General features: G+C 40.3%; 1 protein-coding gene across 5 annotated transcripts in view; it reads left to right on the top strand.

Annotated features, from left to right (window-relative positions):
- The first annotated feature begins 246 nt into the window (after positions 1-246).
- Positions 247-24,512, top strand: part of FAM193A (family with sequence similarity 193 member A) — an 85,891-nt gene continuing 61,625 nt past the window's right edge. For 3 of the 5 annotated variants that reach the window (XM_078772310.1, XM_078772309.1, XM_078772312.1), the window contains exons 1-4: positions 247-398; positions 767-928; positions 4,162-4,372; positions 5,353-5,477. In XM_078772310.1, the coding sequence (XP_078628436.1) occupies positions 918-928; positions 4,162-4,372; positions 5,353-5,477 (347 nt within the window). In that variant the 5' untranslated portion in view covers positions 247-398; positions 767-917. Of the gene's footprint in view, positions 399-766; positions 929-4,161; positions 4,373-5,352; positions 5,478-24,512 lie in introns of those variants that run through there. The other 2 variants (XM_078772311.1, XM_078772313.1) reach the window with 1 other exon arrangement.

Here is a 24,512-nt window from a genome sequence, read left to right as displayed (position 1 = left end):
GAGGTCATGTCAGGTAAAAATGTGATAACTTGAGAACAGCTGAATGGATTTAAAGCAAACTTGGTACAAGTATTATAATGATGTAATAATGTGGGCGGAGGCATATCGTTTGATGTCGTGACGTTGAAGAGTGTCGTTCTATTTTTTTTTTGTGTTATGCAAAAAGTCTGTACCACATTAATGTTTTCTTTAAAATGTTATTTTGATTAGTGGAAGCAATTTGCCAGTGGTTGTGTTTTGCAGCATGCCTTGGACTCTGTGTTCAGACCCGCTGTCACGTATGATAGTATTACCGAGCAGGAGAAGGGTGATTTGGCAGTGCCAAATGGCAGCCAGTCTTCAGAGTCGGTCACTGCTCCTGGTCTCATATGCAACTGTGAGGCATGCCGGGAACGCAGGTAAACAAACATCTTTTGGCGTTTGAGGAGGGTCTTCAAATACTGTTTATTCAGAAACAGTTATCTGGGAAATATTTTCACCTATGCATTGAACTTTGAAACCACAAACATTGTGAAGAGAATCTCATTTCTTTTCTTTTTTTTTATGCTTGCCTAGGTAACTACTTTTACAGTTGGGAGGTAAGGCATTCAGCTAGTTCCAGTGATGGCCTTTTGAATCACTCGCTTGTTGATGGATAATTATAGGAATGCATATTCTTCCGGTAAGGGTCATGTAAAAGTAAAGAGTATATATATGTAGGTTCCAAAGTACATGTGCGACAAATGTATGCTGTGGCACAGTGATTGGCACGCATCGTGTATGCCAGGGAAGTTGCCACTGAAAGCGAGCAAGATGTGCAGTTGCTGCAAACGTTCTGGGCTGAGGTCCGACACGCCGTACGCTGTATCTACTGCCAAACGGGCACTGCATTGAGTGAGGAGCCAGCTGCATTACCTGCCAAGGACAGTGTTAAGGAAATGGTCGACAGGTGTGTATCCATGTCATGTTTATCAACAATTAACTTTTTCTACCACCATAATCTAACCCTAACTTGCTTTATAGGTTTGAAGTTTGATTTCATTTTGTACAAATCAAATTATTTCTTGCAAAACTAACCAGTTTCAATATGCGACTTTCAAAATGATGCAATCCACCTCGGAATGTGCGCATGCACAGAAACCCCAATAAACTCGGCATGGTTATCAAGGCAGCCAAACGTATTTTGTACGTTTGTGAGGTAAGGATTGTAACATAAAATGGTTCACCAGGTTTCCAAAAGAAGCTGAAAATACTTGGAACCGTACCTGAGAGAAAGGGGTGTGCCTCTGCACAACAAAAGATTTGGAAAACTTTCTGATAAACTCGCCCAAAAAGCTGATATCTTGCAGTGTATATTGCAAAAACTCCCGATGATGTGGGCCTATGGAAGTCCCGAAAATTCGTAGATGGGCGTGTTCTACCAAAACCTTTGTGTTTCATAACACTGATGGGAACGTCATATGCACTGGGTAAGTTGCCGATTGTCGATGGGGTGTGTTAATGCACAGGGTAAGTTTAAAGTGATGATATTTACCATTAACCATTTTGGGAAGGGTGGGAGACGGGGAGGGTGTGAGTGGAAGTTAGATGGGCTGTGAGGGCCATTATAAATACAATCGTGGCCAAAAATGTTGTCACCGTTGCACTTTTTTCAAATAACTTCTTTTCAAATAACAATTTTCTCTAAAAATTTGTTGAAATTGACCAAAGTATTCGGTCTCCACAATTCTTTATTTCACTGTTAATATTACAGAACATTTGTTTTTGATTCAGAACTTAATATATCCTTTTAAATCAGAAAATAAAAAGAAATTGCATTGACAAAATTGACATCCTCGACTTCATATTTGGTAGCACAGCCTTTAGACAAAATAATTGCAGTCATGCACTTCCTATAGCCATGAATGAGCTTCCTACACCTCTCTACTGGCAGTATGGCCCACTCTTCTTGTGCAAACTGCTCCAGTTCTCCCAGATTTGAAGGGTGCCTTCTCCCAACTGCGGTTTTCAGATCTCCCCACAGGTGTTCAATGGGATTTAGATCTGGACTCGATGCTGGCCACTTCTGAACAGTCCAGCGTTTTGTCTTGAACCATTCCAGGGTGTTTTTTGAAGTGTGGTTGGGGTCATTGTCCTGCTGCATCCATGACCTTCGATGGAGACCCAGGTTTCTGACACTGGGTTGAACATTTCGCTCCAAAATGCATTGGTAATCTCCTGATTTCATGATGCCATGCACACATTGAAGACACCCAGTGCCAGAGGGGGCACAGCAACCCCAAAAGATTACTGAACCTCCTCCATGTTTGACTGTTGGGAAGGTGTTCTTTTTTTTTGAAGACTTCATTTTGTTTTCTGTAAACATAGAGATGATGTACTTTACCAAAAAGCCCTAGTTTTGTCTCATCTGTCCACAGGACATTCTCCCAGAAGGATTTTGGCTTGGTCAGGTGTGTTTTGGCAAACTCCAGTCGGGCTTTCTTATGTCTCTCTCAGCAGTGGGGTCCTCCTGGGTCTCCTACCATAGAACCCCCTTTCTTGGAGTTGGCGACGGATGTTGCGAGTTGAAACTGTCGTACGTTGTGTTTGAAGGTCAGCTTTAACCTGTTTGGCATTTGATTGAGGTGCTTTCTCCACCATTCAAACAATGCTTCGCTGCAATCTTCCATCAAGTTTTCTCTTGTGGCCACGTCCAGGGAGGTTGGCTACAGTGCCATGAGCCTTAAGCTTCCTCATAACATTGAGTACGGTGGACACAGGAACATCAAGGTCTCTGGAGATGGACTTGTAGCCTTGAGATTGTCCATACTTGGCTACAATCTTCTGTCTGACCACCTCAGACAATTACCTGGTTTTCTTTCTTTTCTCCATGCTCATTGTGGTACACACAATGAGACAAAACAGCAGAATGACTCCTTTTCTCCATTCAAACTGGTTGAATGAATGATTTTGATATTGCAGGCACCTGCAACTCACTAAAGGTGAGTTCAATTCCAAAGTAAAGGAGAATCATCTTCTTGAAATCTAATTATTTCTAACAACTTCTAAATGGTGACAATAATATTGTCCAGGCCATTTTAGGATTTCTGTGTGGAAAAAGCTAATATTTAGTATTTTTTTTCAGCTTTTTTGTTTTGTTCCACTACAAAGCAAATAAATACATCTGTGGATACCAAAAGATTTTTTAATTTCAACAATTTTCTGGAAGAAATGGTGCATTATTTGAAAAAAGTGCAAGATTGCCAATATTTTTGGCCACAACTGTACATCAATGTTCAGTTATATTTCACGATGTGTGTGAAGTATAATCTTTGGCTCATGGAAAGAAATGCTTTTTATATTGTCTGGCAACTTCATTGTTACATTCTTCCTATGATTAGAGCATCTCTCGCTGCAACAGTGAGAAGAATGTTTGGAACTTGACAACTTCTATGAAAATTAGTGTAAGCAGCAGGCATTTGAAGCCAGAGGTGTGGGAGTAGGAACTGAAGGACAGTATCGTGATAATGCCAATTATTTTAAACATGATTTGTTGTTGAATGGCTTTATCAATTTCCCACTTGGTTATGGCATCACCATAGCAGTGATATATTTTTCCTCCTAAAGTGGTTTAAATAATTGTTTGGCTCTTTGTTCTGGAGGTCATTAATTATGATACTTCACTCGTGTGTTGAGGTGTGTGCACGCATATACTGTATGCATGTTTACACTTGTGTACGTATCGAGTGTGTTTTATATGAATGAATGAATGAATGATCGTTTTAAGGCCATTTTCCCCGCTAGAACGGGCGTTAGCCTTGCGGGCCCCATGACAATCATGGTTCCCTTTTTGAGGCAATGTTTTTATATGCTGTAATATTTTACAGATGCCACTCCATTGTCGAGATGCTTTTTGTCCTGGTAATTTGTGTAATATAATAATTTGTGAATACCTGTATTTAACTTTGGCAGCATTTTCCTCATCTTGGCTTTTTTGCAACATCATGCCAAGGTCAAAGTGATGTCTCCTGCTTGTTTTACTTGTGTTAATTTGTGTGTGCATGATTGAGAATAAGGGTCCTGTTTATTCTCGTTGGCCTTTCATTTTGTAATTTTTTGATTGCCAGTACTGTACAATACTTTTCTTTTACATTTGTTTCTGTCATTGAGCTTTTGCATGCTGTGTATACTTTGTTGTTTCAGGCTTTGCCAGGTGGATCCGTACCAACTCTATCAGCGGTTGGAGACCCAGGCGCGTGAGTATGTTGTCGAAGTGAAGATGAGACTGGTGAAACAGCTGATGACTGGTTCGCCAACACTTCCACAGGCTTCCCGGTTTCTGTCGCTCTTTCTCGATGAGTACTCGGCGTTATGCCAGGCTGCACAAACCATCGCCCCATTTCTGGCTACTTTGGTGAGGGATGAAGGCACTTGAAGAAAAATTATATGTATTCTTGATTTTCTAGATATGATATCTCATCACCGGCCTTAAAAAATAGCAAAACTTTAACAACATGTATATACATAATCATCCTCACCAAAGGTGAGGTTATTGCATTAGGTCCGTTTGTTGATGTACAATTAGAATGTAATTATTTATGTACAATTAGTTTATGTACATTGTACAATTACCCTCCATCTGCTTGGAAGTCTGCTAACATCACCTTCGTCAACCATCCTTTTGGTTTTTTGTAGACACTAGTACACCCGCTCACTACGGGAGGGGCAGGAAGTGTCATTCCTCTTTGGGGTATATAGATTACAGTCGATCTATGGTCGGGTCTCAAGAATATTGGGTGTGTGTTCATTTACCAAGTTTCTTGTGGAGAGATTGCCAAGTAGTTTAAGCATTCAAGCAATTATAATATAAATTGTCTCTACTCGATAAAGTATGTACAATTAGAATGTGAGTATGTCTATAAAGTATGTACAATTAGAATGTGAGTACGCCTACAAAGTATGTACAATTAGGATGTGATTACGTCTGGGGTTAGGAGACATTAAATTGTTTGACTGTTTGAATGTAACCTGTCAAAGCTAGGTTTTGGGGCACGGGTGATTTTATCACCGTTTTTGGGGTTGGTGGGCGGTTGGCGATGTGGCGGGGAGGAGGGGGTTGCTGGGTTTACAGGTGAATCTCCCATTTCCCCTGTATCTTTTTGACATTGAAGGAAATGTTGGAATTTTTCCACAGTGAATAAAATTGTAGTATATCCACATAAATAAGATAAGGCCCTGTGTTGTCGATTTCACTTTAGCACACTTTCTGCGGTTTTTATTTTTCAGCTCCAAGTGTACTTGGAACATTTGTGGCATTCCTGTCGCTGGTGGCATTTGTCATCAGGGCTGCTCGTGTGATGCGAGCATGTTGACTAAAAATATTGTTGTCTCCAGGAGAATGAACATTTGAAGAAGTTTGAAGTCACGTGGGAGCTTCACAACAAGCATCTATTTCACAAGATGGTCTACTTTGAATTGTTACTTCAACGAGACCTCCCAGCTCTGCTTAAACTGTTGAGGTGATTCTCCTGAGTTGACGATGATCAGATGCCGTTGGCATACTCGTGTCGTATACAGTCACGTGAAAAAGTAAGTACACCCCATGTAAAGTTTTGACTTTTTCAACATATTTCAACATACAGCTATTTGATCTTCATTTCAACAATATTGATAGACAAAGGTGATATAATATAACAAATATCATGAAACATTTACATTTTGTAGACCATTGTATAATTTAAATAAACAAATGCAAATTTCGCATGTGGAAAAAGTAAGTACACCCTTGGCTCTAATAGGTGGTATTGCCCCCTTTGGCAGAAACAACCTCAAGTAGGCGTTTCTTATAACTGTCTACCAGTCTCTGACATCGACTGGGTGAAATTTTTGCCCACTCCTCCATGCAGAATTCTTTCAGCTATGCGATGTTTGAGGGGTTTCTGGCATGCACAACAACAACAACAACATGCATTTTAAAGGCCATTTTCCCTGCTAGAGCAGGGGTTAGCCTTGCGGTCCCCATGACAATCTTCTCCATTTTGCCCTATTTTCTGCATCTCTCCTTGTTAACCCCCTTGCCCGCATTTCTTCTTCCACCATCTTTAGCCAAGTCTTTCTCGGTCTTCCCCGTCCTCTACTTCCTTCTACATTCATTTCCATCGCTCTTCTCAACCAGTCACTTTCATCCTTTCTCAACACATGACCAAACCATCTCAACCTGTTCCTCTTCACAGCATCAATCACAGGCTCTATTCCCATCATCTTTCGCAATTCATCATTTGTCTTCCTCTCTCTCAACGATACTCCGCACATCCATCGAACCATTCGCATTTCCACCCTTTCCAACCTTCGTTGCTGCTCTACGTTCATTACCCATGTCTCGCTCCCATAAATCACAACACTTCTCACACATGCAGCATACACCTTTCCCTTCAGCTTCAACGACACTCCCCTCCTCATCAGCACGCCACTCAGTTCCCGAAACTTCTTCCATGCACATCTCACTCTAGCAAACGTTGCCGAGTCTGATCTACCTTCTCCATTCAGCATGTCTCCGAGGTAGCAAAATGTTTTCACATCTTCCAGCTTCACGCCGTCTCCAAGATCCAACTCAACATTTCCTCCATTTGCAGCTCCCTCTGTGCACTCCTTACTTTTGCTTGCACTTTTGTTTGTTGCATGCACAGCTCGTTTCAAATCCCCCCACAACATCTCGATGGGATTTAGATCCGGGCTTTGACCTGGCCATTCCAGAACCCTCCATTTCTTTCTTTTCAGCCATTCCTTGTTGGATTTACTGGTATGTTTAGGGTCATTGTCATGTTGCAAGGTCCACCTTCAGTTGAGCTTTAACTTTCCGACAGATGGCCTCACATTATCCTCAAGCACCCTCTGGTATAATGAAGAATTCATAGTGGATTCTATGATGGTAAGCTGTCCAGGCCCTGATGCAGCAAAGCTGCCCCAAACCATAATATTTCCACCACCATGCTTTACAGTTGGTATCAGGTTCTTGTGGTCAAATTCTGTCTTTGGTTTTCGCCAAACATGTCTTCTAGTACTGTGGCCGAATAGCTCTACCTTTGACTCATCTGAACAGAGCACATTGTTCCAGAAGTGCTGGTCTTTGCCTCGGTGTTCATTGGCAAACTTTAGTCTTGCCCTGATGTTCTTTCTGGACAGCAAAGGTTTCCTCCTGGCACACCTCCCATGTAGATCAAATTTGTGCAGCCTCTTTCTAATGGTAGACTCGTGCACTTTGACATCAACAGTGGCAAGAGCTACCTGTAGGTCCCGTGATGACATTCTGGGGTTCTTAGAGACTTCTTTCAGCATCTTGCGTTCTGCTCTCGGGCTGAACTTGCTGGGGCGGCCTGGCCTGAACAAGTTGGCAGTTGTTTGGAATCTTATCCACTTGTAGATGATCTTCCGGACAGTCGAATGATTGATTTCAGATTGTTTGGGGATCTTTTTAAATCCCTTCCCAGACTCGTAGGCATCTATAACCTTCTTTCTGAAGGCCTCAGAGAGCTCTTTTGATCTAGGCATGGTAACGCCGCACACTTCAACAACAAAGAGCAAACCAAACGAAATGTCTGAGGTTTAAATAAGACAGGTTCCTCCAAGATCCTCTCTGACGATGTTCTAATCATTTGCACCTGAGCTGGTGCACCTGATTCTCATTTTATGTGTTTGAAGTAGTGATCAATGTAGGGGTGTACTTACTTTTTCCACATGCGAAATTTGCATTTATGTTTATTTAAATTATACAATGGACTACAAAATGTAAATGTTTCATGATATTTGTTATATTATGTCACCTCTATCTATCAATATTGTTGAAATGAAGATCAAATAGCTGTATGTTGAAATATGTTGAAAACGTCAAAACTTTACATGGGGTGTACTTACTTTTTCACGTGACTGTATGTTGGCTCTTTTAACCTTATGAGACACACTGTATATTTTTTACAGAATTTCCAAAGAGAACATGTTTTTATTGAATAGCCTCTGTGATGGGAATTGTCTGTTTTTACTCACACTCACTCATACCGTGATTGCCCTTCGCATGTCTACTCAGGGTACCCCGAGGTGTGTCCCAATGTGAGTTGGCGACATGATTCTCTCGGGAGTGATGATGTTCTTGACTTTGGTTCATACTGTCCCTGAAAGTCATAGGGGTGTAATACCCCGAGGTGTGTCCCAACATGAGTTGGCGATATGATTCTCTCTGGAGTGGTGATGTTCATGGCTTTGGTTCATACTGTCACTGAAAGTCATAGGGGTGTAATGGTATTTGAGTTAAAAGAATGGATGTGGGCATGACACTTTGTTGAACCCTTTTTGAGAATAACCACACACTTTGAAAGATAATTGAGAACAACTTCACAAAATGTATCCCTCTCTGACTTCATCTTCACTTCAAGAGGAAGAAAAATGATGAATTGCGAAAGATGATGGGAATCGAGCCTGTGATTGATGCTGTGAAGAGGAACAGGTTGAGATGGTTTGGTCATGTGTTGAGGAAGGATGAAAGTGACTGGTTGAGAAGAGTGATGGAAATGAATGTAGAAGGAAGTAGAGGACGGGGAAGACCGAGAAAGACTTGGCTAAAGATGGTGGAAGAAGAAATGCGGGCAAGGGGGTTAACAAAGAGAGATGCAGAAAATAGGGCAAAATGGAGAAGATTGTCATGGGGACCGAAAGGCTAACCCCCGCTCTAGCAGGGAAAATGGCCTTAAAATGCATGTTGTTGTTGTTTGTCTGACTTCATCTGTCTGCCATATGGCATCTGAGTACATTTGCTTGTTTTAAAGTATTTTGAATTTGCTCAAAGTTAAGACTTTGCCGAGATAGTGTGGTACATTACTCGGGGAGTTTTTCCACTAATAATGGCTTGCCTTGCTTGGTATGTGTTCCACATTCTTTGAATGTCAGTGATTCTTCTGGTTTTTGTCCTTTGTTCTTTCAATATAGTTCGTTATAAATTCTACAACAAAATATTATTTTGGACTTCTTGGATCATTGTGATTGGGTCAAAACTGTTGTTGGTATGATGCCGATTTATTATTCCATGCGGCGGGATCAAAAGGTCAAATTACCAAAAGATGCAATTACGGGCGCATTTCTAAACATTTTAAAATGATACTTTGTACATGTAATTAACATTGGGAGGGGGAATGCATTAAACATGTAACGATTTTTTTTGATTTGACCCCCGGTTTTATGTTCCAGGGTGTGGGGACTTTGAGTCGCAGGCATCAAAACTGAAAAAACAAGTTAACTCAAAATTTGATATTGGGTTAATTCTGGTGGAACTTTTTGCCATTATTGTACACCGCTCCTTTCCTATGCCATCTCCAGGCATTGCAAATCGTCATTGCCGGGCACCAAAGGGGGCTCGGCAGTGACGCACGCTGAAAGAGAGTACTCAGTTTTCACTCTGGTTTCTTGTTGTACACCGCTCCTTTCCTATGCCATCTCCAGGCATTGCAAATCGTCATTGCTGGGCACCGAAGGGGGCTCGGCAGTGACGCACGCTGAAAGAGAGTACTCAGTTTTCACTCTGGTTTCTTGTTGTACACCGCTCCTTTCCTATGCCATCTCCAGGCATTGCAAATCGTCATTGCTGGGCACCGAAGGGGGCTCGGCAGTGACGCACGCTGAAAGAGAGTACTCAGTTTTCACTCTGGTTTCTTGTTTGTTTGTTTTCTTGGTTGTCCGGACGATATCTCAGCCATCCTTTGAGCTAGGAAGCTGAAATTTCGGCACAGTAGTGAGCAAGTCCTTTGTCAAATACGGTATTTTTTGTTTTTTGAATAATCAATTAATTGAGGAGTTATTTAATTATTAGCGTTTAATTAAGTACTTATTTAATTAATTAAATTTCATTTCTCTTCTGACCATTATTAACTCAGGCACCTTTTGAGTTAGGAAGCTGATATTTGGACATGCCAATGACCAGGTGATTTGGCTGCAAAGGATATTTTTGATTTATTAATTAATCAATTAATCGATTAATTATTTAATTATTCGATTAATGACAAAAAAAATTTTTTTTTTTAAGTTACAGATTCTGATGAAATAGTGGTAGTTTATGTGTTCTCTGACCAAATTGATTAATAATTTAATTTTTTTATGATTATTATTTATTTATTTTCATTATTAATCATTTATTTATTTTCTTTCTCATTTGGCCAATATCTCAGGCACGTTTTGAGCTGGGAAGCTAATATTTGGACATGAGTGACCAAGTGATGTGGCTATCAAGGATATTTTTGATTTATTGATTAATCATTTCATCTATTAAGTATTTATTGATTAATCGATTAATTATTTATTTGTTTGTTTTCTTGGTTGTCCGGACGATATCTCAGCCATCCTTTGAGCTAGGAAGCTGAAATTTCGGCACAGTAGTGAGCAAGTCCTTTGTCAAATACGGTATTTTTTGTTTTTTGAATAATCAATTAATTGAGGAGTTATTTAATTATTAGCGTTTAATTAAGTACTTATTTAATTAATTAAATTTCATTTCTCTTCTGACCATTATTAACTCAGGCACCTTTTGAGTTAGGAAGCTGATATTTGGACATGCCAATGACCAGGTGATTTGGCTGCAAAGGATATTTTTGATTTATTAATTAATCAATTAATCGATTAATTATTGTACACCGCTCCTTTCCTATGCCATCTCCAGGCATTGCAAATCGTCATTGCCGGGCACCAAAGGGGGCTCGGCAGTGACGCACGCTGAAAGAGAGTACTCAGTTTTCACTCTGGTTTCTTGTTTGTTTTCTTGGTTGTCCGGACGATATCTCAGCCATCCTTTGAGCTAGGAAGCTGAAATTTCGGCACAGTAGTGAGCAAGTCCTTTGTCAAATACGGTATTTTTTGTTTTTTGAATAATCAATTAATTGAGGAGTTATTTAATTATTAGCGTTTAATTAAGTACTTATTTAATTAATTAAATTTCATTTCTCTTCTGACCATTATTAACTCAGGCACCTTTTGAGTTAGGAAGCTGATATTTGGACATGCCAATGACCAGGTGATTTGGCTGCAAAGGATATTTTTGATTTATTAATTAATCAATTAATCGATTAATTATTTAATTATTCGATTAATGACAAAAAAAATTTTTTTTTTAAAGTTACAGATTCTGATGAAATAGTGGTAGTTTATGTGTTCTCTGACCAAATTGATTAATAATTTAATTTTTTTATGATTATTATTTATTTATTTTCATTATTAATCATTTATTTATTTTCTTTCTCATTTGGCCAATATCTCAGGCACCTTTTGAGCTGGGAAGCTAATATTTGGACATGAGTGACCAAGTGATGTGGCTATCAAGGATATTTTTGATTTATTGATTAATCATTTCATCTATTAATTATTTATTGATTAATCGATTAATTATTTATTGAGTAATCAATTAATTATTTAATTTTTTATAAATGACTTATTTAATTACATTTCTAAAAGATACATCTTCGGATGAAGCACTAGTGGTTTAGTTATGCGATTAGCCAATTGATTATGAAAATATTTTGTGATAATCTTTTATTGATTTTAATTATACAATTAATCAATCAATTAGTGTACACGTCTCCCTCCCAATGCAGCCTCAATGAGCTGCACTGCGGTATTGCCGGGCGCCTGAGGCGCCCCGGCAATGCCGCGCTGCAGCATATTTAATTATTTGGCATGGGGCGGTGTACTTTGAATGTATTTGTACTTGTTTAATTATTCGATTAATGACAAAAAAAAATTTTTTTTTTAAGTTACAGATTCTGATGAAATAGTGGTAGTTTATGTGTTCTCTGACCAAATTGATTAATAATTTAATTTTTTTATGATTATTATTTATTTATTTTCATTATTAATCATTTATTTATTTTCTTTCTCATTTGGCCAATATCTCAGGCACGTTTTGAGCTGGGAAGCTAATATTTGGACATGAGTGACCAAGTGATGTGGCTATCAAGGATATTTTTGATTTATTGATTAATCATTTCATCTATTAAGTATTTATTGATTAATCGATTAATTATTTATTGAGTAATCAATTAATTATTTAATTTTTTATTAATGACTTATTTAATTAAATTTCTAAAAGATACATCTTCGGATGAAGCACTACTGGTTTAGTTATGCGATTAGCCAATTGATTATGAAAATATTTTGTGATAATCTTTTATTGATTTTAATTATACAATTAATCAATCAATTAGTGTACACCTCTCCCTCCCAATGCAGCCTCAATGAGCTGCACTGCGGTATTGCCGGGCGCCGGAGGCGCCCCGGCAATGCCGCGCTGCAGCATATTTAATTATTTGGCATGGGGCGGTGTACTTTGAATGTATGTGTACTTGTTGTACACCGCTCCTTTCCTATGCCACCTCCAGGCATTGCAAATCGTCATTGCCGGGCACCGAAGGGGGCTCGGCAGTGACGCACGCTGAAAGAGAGTACTCAGTTTTCACTCTGGTTTCTTGTTGTACACCGCTCCTTTCCTATGCCATCTCCAGGCATTGCAAATCGTCATTGCCGGGCACCAAAGGGGGCTCGGCAGTGACGCACGCTGAAAGAGAGTACTCAGTTTTCACTCTGGTTTCTTGTTTTCTTGGTTGTCCGGGCGATATCTCAGCCATCCTTTGAGCTAGGAAGCTGAAATTTCGGCACAGTAGTGAGCAAGTCCTTTGTCAAATACGGTATTTTTTGTTTTTTGAATAATCAATTAATTGAGGAGTTATTTAATTATTAGCGTTTAATTAAGTACTTATTTAATTAATTAAATTTCATTTCTCTTCTGACCATTAACTCAGGCACCTTTTGAGTTAGGAAGCTGATATTTGGACATGCCAATGACCAGGTGATTTGGCTGCAAAGGATATTTTTGATTTATTAATTAATCAATTAATCGATTAATTATTTAATTATTCCATTAATGACAAAAACTTTTTTTTTTTTAAGTTACAGATTCTGATGAAATAGTGGTAGTTTATGTGTTCTCTGACCAAATTGATTAATAATTTAATTTTTTTATGATTATTATTATTTATTTATTTTCATTATTAATCATTTATTTATTTTCTTTCTCATTTGGCCAATATCTCAGGCACCTTTTGAGCTGGGAAGCTAATATTTGGACATGAGTGACCAAGTGATGTGGCTATCAAGGATATTTTTGATTTATTGATTAATCATTTCATCTATTAATTATTTATTGATTAATCGATTAATTATTTATTGAGTAATCAATTAATTATTTAATTTTTTATAATGACTTATTTAATTAAATTTCTAAAAGATACATCTTCGGATGAAGCACTAGTGGTTTAGTTATGCGATTAGCCAATTGATTATGAAAATATTTTGTGATAATCTTTTATTGATTTTAATTATACAATTAATCAATCAATTAGTGTACACCTCTCCCTCCCAATGCAGCCTCAATGAGCTGCACTGCGGTATTGCCGGGCGCCTGAGGCGCCCCGGCAATGCCGCGCTGCAGCATATTTAATTATTTGGCATGGGGTGGTGTACTTTGAATGTATGTGTACTTGTTTGTTGTACACCGCTCCTTTCCTATGCCACCTCCAGGCATTGCAAATCGTCATTGCCGGGCACCGAAGGGGGCTCGGCAGTGACGCACGCTGAAAGAGAGTACTCAGTTTTCACTCTGGTTTCTTGTTTGTTTTCTTGTTTGTTTTCTTGTTTGTTTTCTTTCTTGTTTTCTTGGTTGTCCGGGCGATATCTCAGCCATCCTTTGAGCTAGGAAGCTGAAATTTCGGCACAGTAGTGAGCAAGTCCTTTGTCAAATACGGTATTTTTTGTTTTTTGAATAATCAATTAATTGAGGAGTTATTTAATTATTAGCGTTTAATTAAGTACTTATTTAATTAATTAAATTTCATTTCTCTTCTGACCATTATTAACTCAGGCACCTTTTGAGTTAGGAAGCTGATATTTGGACATGCCAATGACCAGGTGATTTGGCTGCAAAGGATATTTTTGATTTATTAATTAATCAATTAATCGATTAATTATTTAATTATTCGATTAATGACAAAAATTTTTTTTTTTTTAAAGTTACAGATTCTGATGAAATAGTGGTAGTTTATGTGTTCTCTGACCAAATTGATTAATAATTTAATTTTTTTATGATTATTATTTATTTATTTTCATTATTAATCATTTATTTATTTTCTTTCTCATTTGGCCAATATCTCAGGCACCTTTTGAGCTGGGAAGCTAATATTTGGACATGAGTGACCAAGTGATGTGGCTATCAAGGATATTTTTGATTTATTGATTAATCATTTCATCTATTAATTATTTATTGATTAATCGATTAATTATTTATTGAGTAATCAATTAATTATTTAATTTTTTATAAATGACTTATTTAATTAAATTTCTAAAAGATACATCTTCGGATGAAGCACTAGTGGTTTAGTTATGCGATTAGCCAATTGATTATGAAAATATTTTGTGATAATCTTTTATTGATTTTAATTATACAATTAATCAATCAATTAGTGTACACCTCTCCCTCCCAATGCAGCCTCAATGAGCTGCACTGCGGTATTGCCGGGCGCCAGAGGCGCCCCGGCAATGCCGCGCTGCAGCATATTTAATTATTTGGCATGGGGCGGTGTACTTTGAATGTATGTGTACTTGTTTTCTTGTTTGTTTTCTTTCTTGTTTTCTTGGTTGTCCGGGCGATATCTCAGCCATCCTTTGAGCTAGGAAGCTGAAATTTCGGCACAGTAGTGAGCAAGTCCTTTGTCAAATACGGTATTTTTTGTTTTTTGAATAATCAATTAATTGAGGAGTTATTTAATTATTAGCGTTTAATTAAGTACTTATTTAATTAATTAAATTTCATTTCTCTTCTGACCATTATTAACTCAGGCACCTTTTGAGTTAGGAAGCTGATATTTGGACATGCCAATGACCAGGTGATTTGGCTGCAAAGGATATTTTTGATTTATTAATTAATCAATTAATCGATTAATTATTTAATTATTCGATTAATGACAAAAAAAATTTTTTTTTTAAAGTTACAGATTCTGATGAAATAGTGGTAGTTTATGTGTTCTCTGACCAAATTGATTAATAATTTAATTTTTTTATGATTATTATTTATTTATTTTCATTATTAATCATTTATTTATTTTCTTTCTCATTTGGCCAATATCTCAGGCACCTTTTGAGCTGGGAAGCTAATATTTGGACATGAGTGACCAAGTGATGTGGCTATCAAGGATATTTTTGATTTATTGATTAATCATTTCATCTATTAATTATTTATTGATTAATCGATTAATTATTTATTGAGTTATCAATTAATTATTTAATTTTTTATAAATGACTTATTTAATTAAATTTCTAAAAGATACATCTTCGGATGAAGCACTAGTGGTTTAGTTATGCGATTAGCCAATTGATTATGAAAATATTTTGTGATAATCTTTTATTGATTTTAATTATACAATTAATCAATCAATTAGTGTACACCTCTCCCTCCCAATGCAGCCTCAATGAGCTGCACTGCGGTATTGCCGGGCGCCAGAGGCGCCCCGGCAATGCCGCGCTGCAGCATATTTAATTATTTGGCATGGGGCGGTGTACTTTGAATGTATGTGTACTTGTTGTACACCGCTCCTTTCCTATGCCATCTCCAGGCATTGCAAATCGTCATTGCCGGGCACCAAAGGGGGCTCGGCAGTGACGCACGCTGAAAGAGAGTACTCAGTTTTCACTCTGGTTTCTTGTTTGTTTTCTTGTTTTCTTGTTTGTTTGTTTTCTTTCTTGGTTGTCCGGACGATATCTCAGCCATCCTTTGAGCTAGGAAGCTGAAATTTCGGCACAGTAGTGAGCAAGTCCTTTGTCAAATACGGTATTTTTTGTTTTTTGAATAATCAATTAATTGAGGAGTTATTTAATTATTAGCGTTTAATTAAGTACTTATTTAATTAATTAAATTTCATTTATCTTCTGACCATTATTAACTCAGGCACCTTTTGAGTTAGGAAGCTGATATTTGGACATGCCAATGACCAGGTGATTTGGCTGCAAAGGATATTTTTGATTTATTAATTAATCAATTAATCGATTAATTATTTAATTATTCGATTAATGACAAAAAAAATTTTTTTTTTTAAGTTACAGATTCTGATGAAATAGTGGTAGTTTATGTGTTCTCTGACCAAATTGATTAATAATTTAATTTTTTTATGATTATTATTTATTTATTTTCATTATTAATCATTTATTTATTTTCTTTCTCATTTGGCCAATATCTCAGGCACCTTTTGAGCTGGGAAGCTAATATTTGGACATGAGTGACCAAGTGATGTGGCTATCAAGGATATTTTTGATTTATTGATTAATCATTTCATCTATTAAGTATTTATTGATTAATCGATTAATTATTTATTGAGTAATCAATTAATTATTTAATTTTTTATAAATGACTTATTTAATTAAATTTCTAAAAGATACATCTTCGGATGAAGCACTACTGGTTTAGTTATGCGATTAGCCAATTGATTATGAAAATATTTTGTGATAATCTTTTATTGATTTTAATTATACAATTAATCAATCAATTAGTGTACACCTCTCCCTCCCAATGCAGCCTCAATGAGCTGCACTGCGGTATTGCCGGGCGCCGGAGGCGCCCCGGCAATGCCGCGCTGCAGCATATTTAATTATTTGGCATGGGGCGGTGTACTTTGAATGTATGTGTACTTGTTCCACTTTGCTTTAGGTGGGAAGCATGGGGATTTGCTATGGTGTGCCATCAACTTTGATCTAGTTGTTGTTGTTGTTGTATTTCCCCAGTCAGTTCTGGTTGAACAGACCAGTGGCACAGAGATAGCTGATCAATCTCACAGGAGCGACCCAGAGATCCCTCACATCCAACATGTTGTGCTCTTGCCTATGTGAAGCCAGGACCGTGCGGTCTTCCATGATATGTTTTGCTGTGTGTGGAGTGGCCTGGCAGTGGTTGCCAGTGGTGTTGGCGAGTCTATGTTTGTAATGTAAAAGTTGTGGGTGATGTCCACAGCGAAGGCGTGAAAGGTGAACACAATCAGATCTGGGGAGTAGTTTCTCTGTGTCATTGATGGGTGGGGGGTTTGTGTCCAAAATACTGTTTGGGCTCAGGTTGTTTATTGCGTTTATGGTGATGTGGATGTGTTTTTCTGTAGTTTCCGTTGTTTGGTGGGGGGATGTTACGAACGATATCATTGTAGTATATTTGTGGTGTAGTTTTAATGTGTCTGGAGGAGCCTGTAGGTGGTTGTACATGTAGTGGCATGAGTGGTTCGGGTTGGCATTTGCCATTACAAGGAACTGTGCACCTATCATGTCTAAGTGATCTTTGATGATTTATTTTTTGAGCATTTTGACTTCTGTGTGTAGATGCTCGATGGGTGTTGTTAATGCGCAACCTGTAATGATGCAAAGGGCTTTATTTTGTATGGTCTGCAGGGTGTTGAGATGTGTGTTTGATAGGCTGGATGCCCAAGATGAGATTGCAGAGTTGATGACTGATCTAATGTATGGTTTGTATGTGTCATGTTGTTTCTTTGTGGCGTCCGAAATTTCTGCCTGTTAGTGCCCTAAGTGTATTCAGCCTGGGTGTGCATGTTGTTTTTTTTAATGTTGGTGATGTGATCTGAGAATGACATGGATGTGTTAAAAGTGACGCCGAGTATTTTTGTTTGGTGTGTGTGTGTGGAATAGGGATGTTGTTCAGTGTGATGTGTGGTGCAGTGAGTGCTATGTTTCTTGGTGTAATTTGTTAGAATTGCGAGTTGATGGTTGATTGGTCTTTCCCTCGCGGTCCCCCTGTACTGTCTTTCCCTCGCGGTCCCCCCTATGCTGTCTTTCCCTCGTGGTCCCCCTGTGCTGTCTTTCCCTCGCGGTCCCCCTGTGCTGTCTTTCCTTCGCGGTCCCCCTGTACTGTCTTTCCCTCGCGGTCCCCCTGTACTGTCTTTCCCTCGCGGTCCCCCTGTGCTGTCTTTCCCTCACGGTCCTCCTGTGCTGTCTTTCCCTCGTGGTCCCCCTGTACTGTCTTTCCCTCGTGGTCCCCCTGTACTGTCTTTCCCTTGCGGTCCCCCTGTACTGTCTTTCCCTCGTGGTCCCCCTGTGCTGGTTTTTCCCTCGTGGTCCCCCTGTACTGTCTTTCCGTCGTGGTCCCCCTGTGCTGTCTTTCCCTCGCGGTCCCCTGTACTGTCTTTCCCTCACGGTCCCCCTGTGCTGTCTTTCCCTCGTGGTCCCCCTGTACTGTCTTTCCCTCGCGGTCCCCCTGTACTGTCTTTCCCTCGTGGTCCCCCTGTACTGTCTTTCCCTCGCGGTCCCCCTGTACTGTCTTTCCCTCGTGGTCCCCCTGTGCTGTCTTTCCCTCGTGGTCCCCCTGTACTGTCTTTCCCTCGTGGTCCCCCCCCCCCCCCCCCCCCCCCCCCGTGCTGTCTTTCCCTCGCGGTTGTCAGCTCTTTCACGAGCCTCGATTCAGTATACAAAAAAAGAAAAAAGAAGAGTGACTGGTGATTTTGAGCGGGCTATTTTTTAGTCTGTTGATGGTGAGCTAGGTTTGTAGGGTGCTGAGGAAGGGTTGAAGTTGTGCTGTGGCAGTATTGATTTTGCCATGAATAGCGTTGATGGTTATATTGTCCGCTCATGAGGCTAATTGTTTGTTCTCGAGTGGTTGTGGAATGTCGTGCATGAACAGATTAAAGAGTGTGTGGGAGAGGACTGAGCCTTGAGAGACTCCATTCTGAAAGTTTAGTGTGTGTGATGACCTTCTGTTAAAAATTACGAATGACTGTTTTTCTTAGTCAGGTCAGTCTCTTTCTTGACTGCCACTGGTAACATGTAACCCAGTGCTACCTGCCGCCTGGTTGGGTAGTCGGTGACTTAACCGACTACCCTCACTGGCTTGCCAATGGGGAGGGTGACTGTGACACCCTGCAGGAATAAAAACAATACCTGTTAAAGGGCAGATGAGCTCCCTTCGAGAGCCAACGGCCATTCAGTAAGGAGATGGTGTCTCCTGAAAAACACCCATCCGGTTGGATAGCTTTTTAGATAGTAGGTTGCAGACAGCAACTGCTCAGGGTAGTAATATCGTTCGGATCGGACTTAGGAGTGTTAAAGTGGTGTCCGGAACCATCTTACACTCTTCGTGTCAGGATTGTTGGTCTTGCTTTCTGTCTCACTCAAACTATAGCTTCCGGGATAGGTTTAATCTCTCTTTCTTGCAAACAAACTTTTGCAAACAAACTTTTGCTCAAGGTCATCTGCCAGCATCCTGGAAATCAGCTAACATTACCGCTTTACACAAAAAAGGTGCAAAAACAGATCCTTGCAACTACAGACCAATCAGCCTGCTCCCAATTATCAGCAAAGTCATGGAATCCATCATTGCTTCGGATATGAAATCTTTCCTCTTCTCCAATGGCTTGATCTCTGATCATCAATTTGGTTTCAGACCAGGTCACTCTACTCTGGACATGCTGCTTCTGCTGTCTCAACAATGGATGGAGGTCCTCAATGCCAAACAGGAAATCAGAGCTGTCTCCCTTGACATATCAAGGGCCTTTGATACGGTCTGGCACCCAGCTCTGCTCACCAAACTCTCCTCCTATGGTATCCATGGAAATCTCCATGCATGGCTTGCGGACTTCCTCTCTGGTCGTAGTCAACGTGTGGCCCTGAATGGATTTCTCTCATCTCCCCTTCCTGTTCAGGCTGGAGTTCCCCAAGGCAGTGTGCTGGGCCCTGTGCTTTTTCTGGTCTTTATCAATGATCTCTCTGACTCTGGAAAATCCTCTCTATCTCTTTGCTGATGACTCCACTCTCTGCCGCTCCATTCCTCTTCCCTCAGATCGGCAGTCTGCAGCCTCCTCACTCTTTGAAGACCTGGACAAAATCACAGACTGGTCAAACAAGTGGAACATGTCTTTCAATCCTGACAAATCTCACTCTCTTACTATGTCTCTCCGAAAAGATCGACTGGACAACCCTCCCATCTACTTTCTCAACAATCCTCTCCAAGAAGTTCTGTCACTCAAGCTTTTGGGTCTCACTATCTGCCATGATCTTTCTTGGGAAAACCACATTTCCAAGCTGGCCTCCAAAGCCAGTCGCCGACTGGGCATCCTCCGTCGTGCGAAGTCCTTCCTCGGCACACCTGAGCTCCTCACCACATACAAGGCTTTCATCCGCAGCTCAATGGAATACTGTTCTCCCCTATGGGCTGGTGCTCCTGCCTCACACCTGGCTCGGCTTCACGCTGTTGAATCCAAAGCTTTCAAAATCATTGGAATCTCCCGCGATGAAGCTATCTCTGAGGGCCTTTCACTCACTCACCGCAGGCAGGTAGGTGGCCTTTCTGTCTTCTACTGACTCCTCTCCGGCCTTGCTCCCCCAGCTCTCTCTGTGCTCTGTCCCCCAAATATTCCTACAGGTCGCACAAGATCTGCCAGCAACCCTCTGATGTTTAAACTGCCGAAATCTCGGCTCTCTGCTCACCTTCACTCTTTCATTCCTCTTTTCTCCCGCCTGTGGAACAAACTCCCACACTCCCTTCAATCCCTCTCCTCCCTCCAGGTCTTTAAAACAGCTGTTCACCACCATCTCTTATCTTCCCCCATCCATAACCTTGATCTTTTCTACCCCCACTAATTCACCCCAGATCCACCTTGTTTGAAATTCCAACTTCTTTCCTGGAAATCCTGGCAGTGTCCATATGTTTATACCTCTCCCACCCCCCCCCCCCTTCACATGCCGCCCCCCCTTCACATGCCTCCCCCCCAAAGCCCTCTCCCTCCCACAGATCTCTCCATGTCTCCATGTCTCTCGGTCCCTGCTCTCAAATGTTGTGTTTGTGTCCTTCCCCCTCTCTCCCCATCTTGTCTACCGCTCCCGATGTTATTTGTTTTATGTGTCTGTTTGTCTTTCTGTGTGATTAATGTTCGCTCTTTCACGAGCCTCGATCTTGTATACAAAAAAAAAAAAAAAAAAAAAAAAAAAAAAAAAAAAAAAAAAAAAAAAAAAAAAAAAAAAAAAAAAAAAAAAAAAAAAAAAAAAAAACACATCATACACTTTTCATCATACACTTTTCATCATACACTTTTCATCATACACTTTTCTTACTCATGGGCTGGCATAGTTGCTGACTGATCTAATGCGACACTCCTCACCCTTATATTCTCCCTCTTTTATTTCTCTTTTCTCACATTTATCAATGCAGTTATTTTATTTAAGGCCTGGCCTCAATGAGGACTATATAGTCCATGACTGTAGCCCTCAACATTAAAAAAAAAAGAAAAAAAAATGACAGGTAGTTGGCCAGCTAGCCAGGGTTTGGCGTTGTTGTGCATGTTTGTGTTGATTATTACCCTCGCCAGAGGAGAGGGTATTGCATTTGAGTCCGTTTGTCTGTCTGTTTGTTTGTCCGCACAGAATAAATATGATTTTCTCTGCAACCGTTGGTCCGATTGACAGGAAAATTTTACCATAGGTGCAACTCCACCTGTATAATTTTTTAAATGATAACGATGACGTCATAAGTCACGTGGTTTGGCCGCCATCTTGGAAAAACCGAAAAACGTTGCACCTCTATCTCCGAAAGTGCTGAATAGAAAAAATTGAGACATGGCTCATTGCAAAATAACTCTCCATGGGGAATAAAATATGTTAATGATGTCATAGGTGCCTCCATTATGACGTCATAATTCGACAAGTACAAAACTTCATCCTATCAAGATGAAATTTATTGAGCGTCATGTGGGCATAAATTGGTGGAGAGAAAAAAATATGACGTCATCGGTCACGTGGATTGGCCGTCATCTTGGAAAAACTGAAAATCTTTGCACCTCTATCTCCGAAAGCGCTGAATAGAAAAAATTGAGACATGGCTCATTGTAAAGAACTCTCCATGGGGAATAAAATATGTTAATGATGTCATAGGTGCCTCCATTATGACGTCATAATTTGACAAGTACAAAACTTCATCCGATCAAGATGAAATTTCTTGAGCATAATCTTGGAATAAATTAGTGTAGAAAAAAAATAATAATGATGTCATCGGTCACGTGGTTCGGCCACCATATTTGGTTTTTTAAAAAGCCTTAAAAACCACTGAAAATGCATCCTGGCGAGGGTTTGCAATCTCTGATTGCTCTTTCTTGTTTTGTTTGTGAGTAAGACCATTGGAAGTGTGTCAAATGCTTTGCTGGTGTCTATTGTAGTGAGAATAGTGCGTTTTGGTGGTTTTCTATTTATTTATTTTTTGGATACAGAATCGATGCTCGTGTAAGAGCTAACACATTGAACATGAAAACATGCACAGTCACATAAAACATACAATGAGGGGATGGGGAGAGAGGAAAGCACACAAGCACAACAACAGTAGAGAACAGGGACATCATTAGATCTGTGGAAGTGGGAGAGCTGGGGGAGGAGGGGTACATGGTATAAAGCAAATGAACACTTCTGGGAATTTCAGGAAAGAAGTTGGAGATTGAAAGAGGTGGATTTGGGGTGTTTTAACAGGGGTAGAAAAGATCAAGGTTTTGGATGGGGGAAGATAAGAGATGGTGGTGAACAGCTGTTTTAAAGACCTGGAGGGGGTAGAGGGGTTGAAGAGAGTGTGGGAGATTGTGCCAGATGCGGGATAAAAGAGGAATGAAAGAGTGAAGGTGAGCAGAGAGTCTTGATTTTGGCAGTTTCACCAGAAGAGGGTTGCTGGCAGATCTTGTGCGTCCTGCAGGAATATTTGGGGGTAGAGCACAGACAGAGCAGGGGAAGCTAGGCCAGAGAGGAGTTGGTAGAAGACAGAAAGACCACTAATCTGCCTGCGGTGAGAGAGAGAAAGGTCCTCGGATTCTGCTTCATTGTGGAGATACCAATGATTCTGAATGCTTTGGTTTCAACCATGTGAAGCCGAGCTAGGTGCGAGGCAGGAGCACCAGCCCAGAGGGGAGAGCAGTATTCCATTGACCTGCGGATGAATGCTTTGTATGTGGTGAGCAGCTCAGAAGTGCCCAGAAAGGACTTTTCATGACGGAGGATGCCCTGTCGGTGACTAGCTTTGGAGACCAGCTTGGAAATTTGGTTTTCCCAGGAAAGATCATGGCAGATAGTGAGACCCAATAGCTTGAGTAAAAAAAAAAAAAACACCTTTAGAGGCCATTTTTCCCCACAAGCGGGGGTTGGCCTTTTTCGGGAACCGTGGTAGTTGTTGTTTTTCGGTCCCCTTTTTGAAGCAATGTTTTACGGCCGGATGCCCTTCCTGACGCCAACCCTTTTTGCCGCCTTTAACGACAAGCAGGGAATTACCAGTGAACTGGTACTCAATTAGCCGACCTCGGAAGGATGACAGGCTGAGTCAACCCCCCTGGCGTTAATTCAGCGATCGACCGGGTTTCGAACCCAGGATCCTAGGATCCTAAGCTGACACCCTAACCGCTAGCCCAACACCAGGGCCCAACACCAGCTTGAGTGACAGAACTTATTTAAGAGGATTGTTCAGAAAGTGGATGGGAGGGTTGTCCAGTCGGTCTTTTCGGAGAGACATCGTAAGAGTGTGAGATTTGTCACGATTGAAAGACATGTTCCACTTGTTTGACCAGTTTGTGATTTCATCCAGGTCTGCAGAGTGCAGAGGCTGCTGCCTGCCGATCTGAGGGATGAAGAATGGAGTGACAGAGAGTAGAGTCGTCAGCAAAGAGATAGAGAGGATTTGCAAGAGAGTCAGAGAGATCATTGATGAAGACCAGAAAAAGCACAGGGCCCAGAACACTGCCTTGGGGAACTCCAGCCTGAACAGGAAGAGGAGATGAGAGAAACCCATTCAGGGCCACACGTTGACTACGACTAGAGAGGAAGTCCGCCAGCCATGCGTGGAGATTTCCATGGATACCAAAAGAGGAGAGTTTGGTGAGCAGAGCGGGGTGCCAGACTGTATCGAAGGCACGTGATATGTCAAGGGAGACTGCTCTAATTTCCTGTTTGGCATTGAGGACCTCCATCCATTGTTGAGAAAGCAGAAGCAGCATGTCCAGAGTGGAGTGTCCAGGTCTGAAACCAAATTGATGATCAGAGATCAAGCCATTGGAGAAGAGGAAAGATTTCATATCTGAAGCAATGATGGATTCCATGACCTTGCTGATAATTGGGAGAAGGCTGATTGGTCTGTAGTTGCTGGGATCTGTTTTTGCACCTTTTTTGTGCAAAGCGGTGATGTTGGCAGATTTCCAAGCAGATGGAAGATGACCTTGAGCAAAAGAGAGGGTGAAGAGAACAGAGAGAGGGAGTGAAAGAGCGGAAGAACATGATTTTAGGACCCGTGGGCTGATGCCGTCAGGTCCAGTTGCAGAATCAGAGTCGAGGGTTGACAGACACTTTTCCACCTTGTCAGGAGGAAAGGACACAGATGCATGATTCTAATTTCTATTCCTATGATTCTAATTGCATGAAAACTTGTTCTAAAATTCATTTCATATCTGTACCTAATTTTGTTGATTCCTTCA

The sequence above is a fragment of the Myxine glutinosa genome, chromosome 2 (genome assembly GCF_964187855.1).
Source record: "Myxine glutinosa chromosome 2, kmMyxGlut1.1, whole genome shotgun sequence".
Classification (NCBI taxonomy): domain Eukaryota; kingdom Metazoa; phylum Chordata; class Myxini; order Myxiniformes; family Myxinidae; genus Myxine; species Myxine glutinosa.
This window is presented reverse-complemented; position numbering and strand designations above follow the sequence as displayed.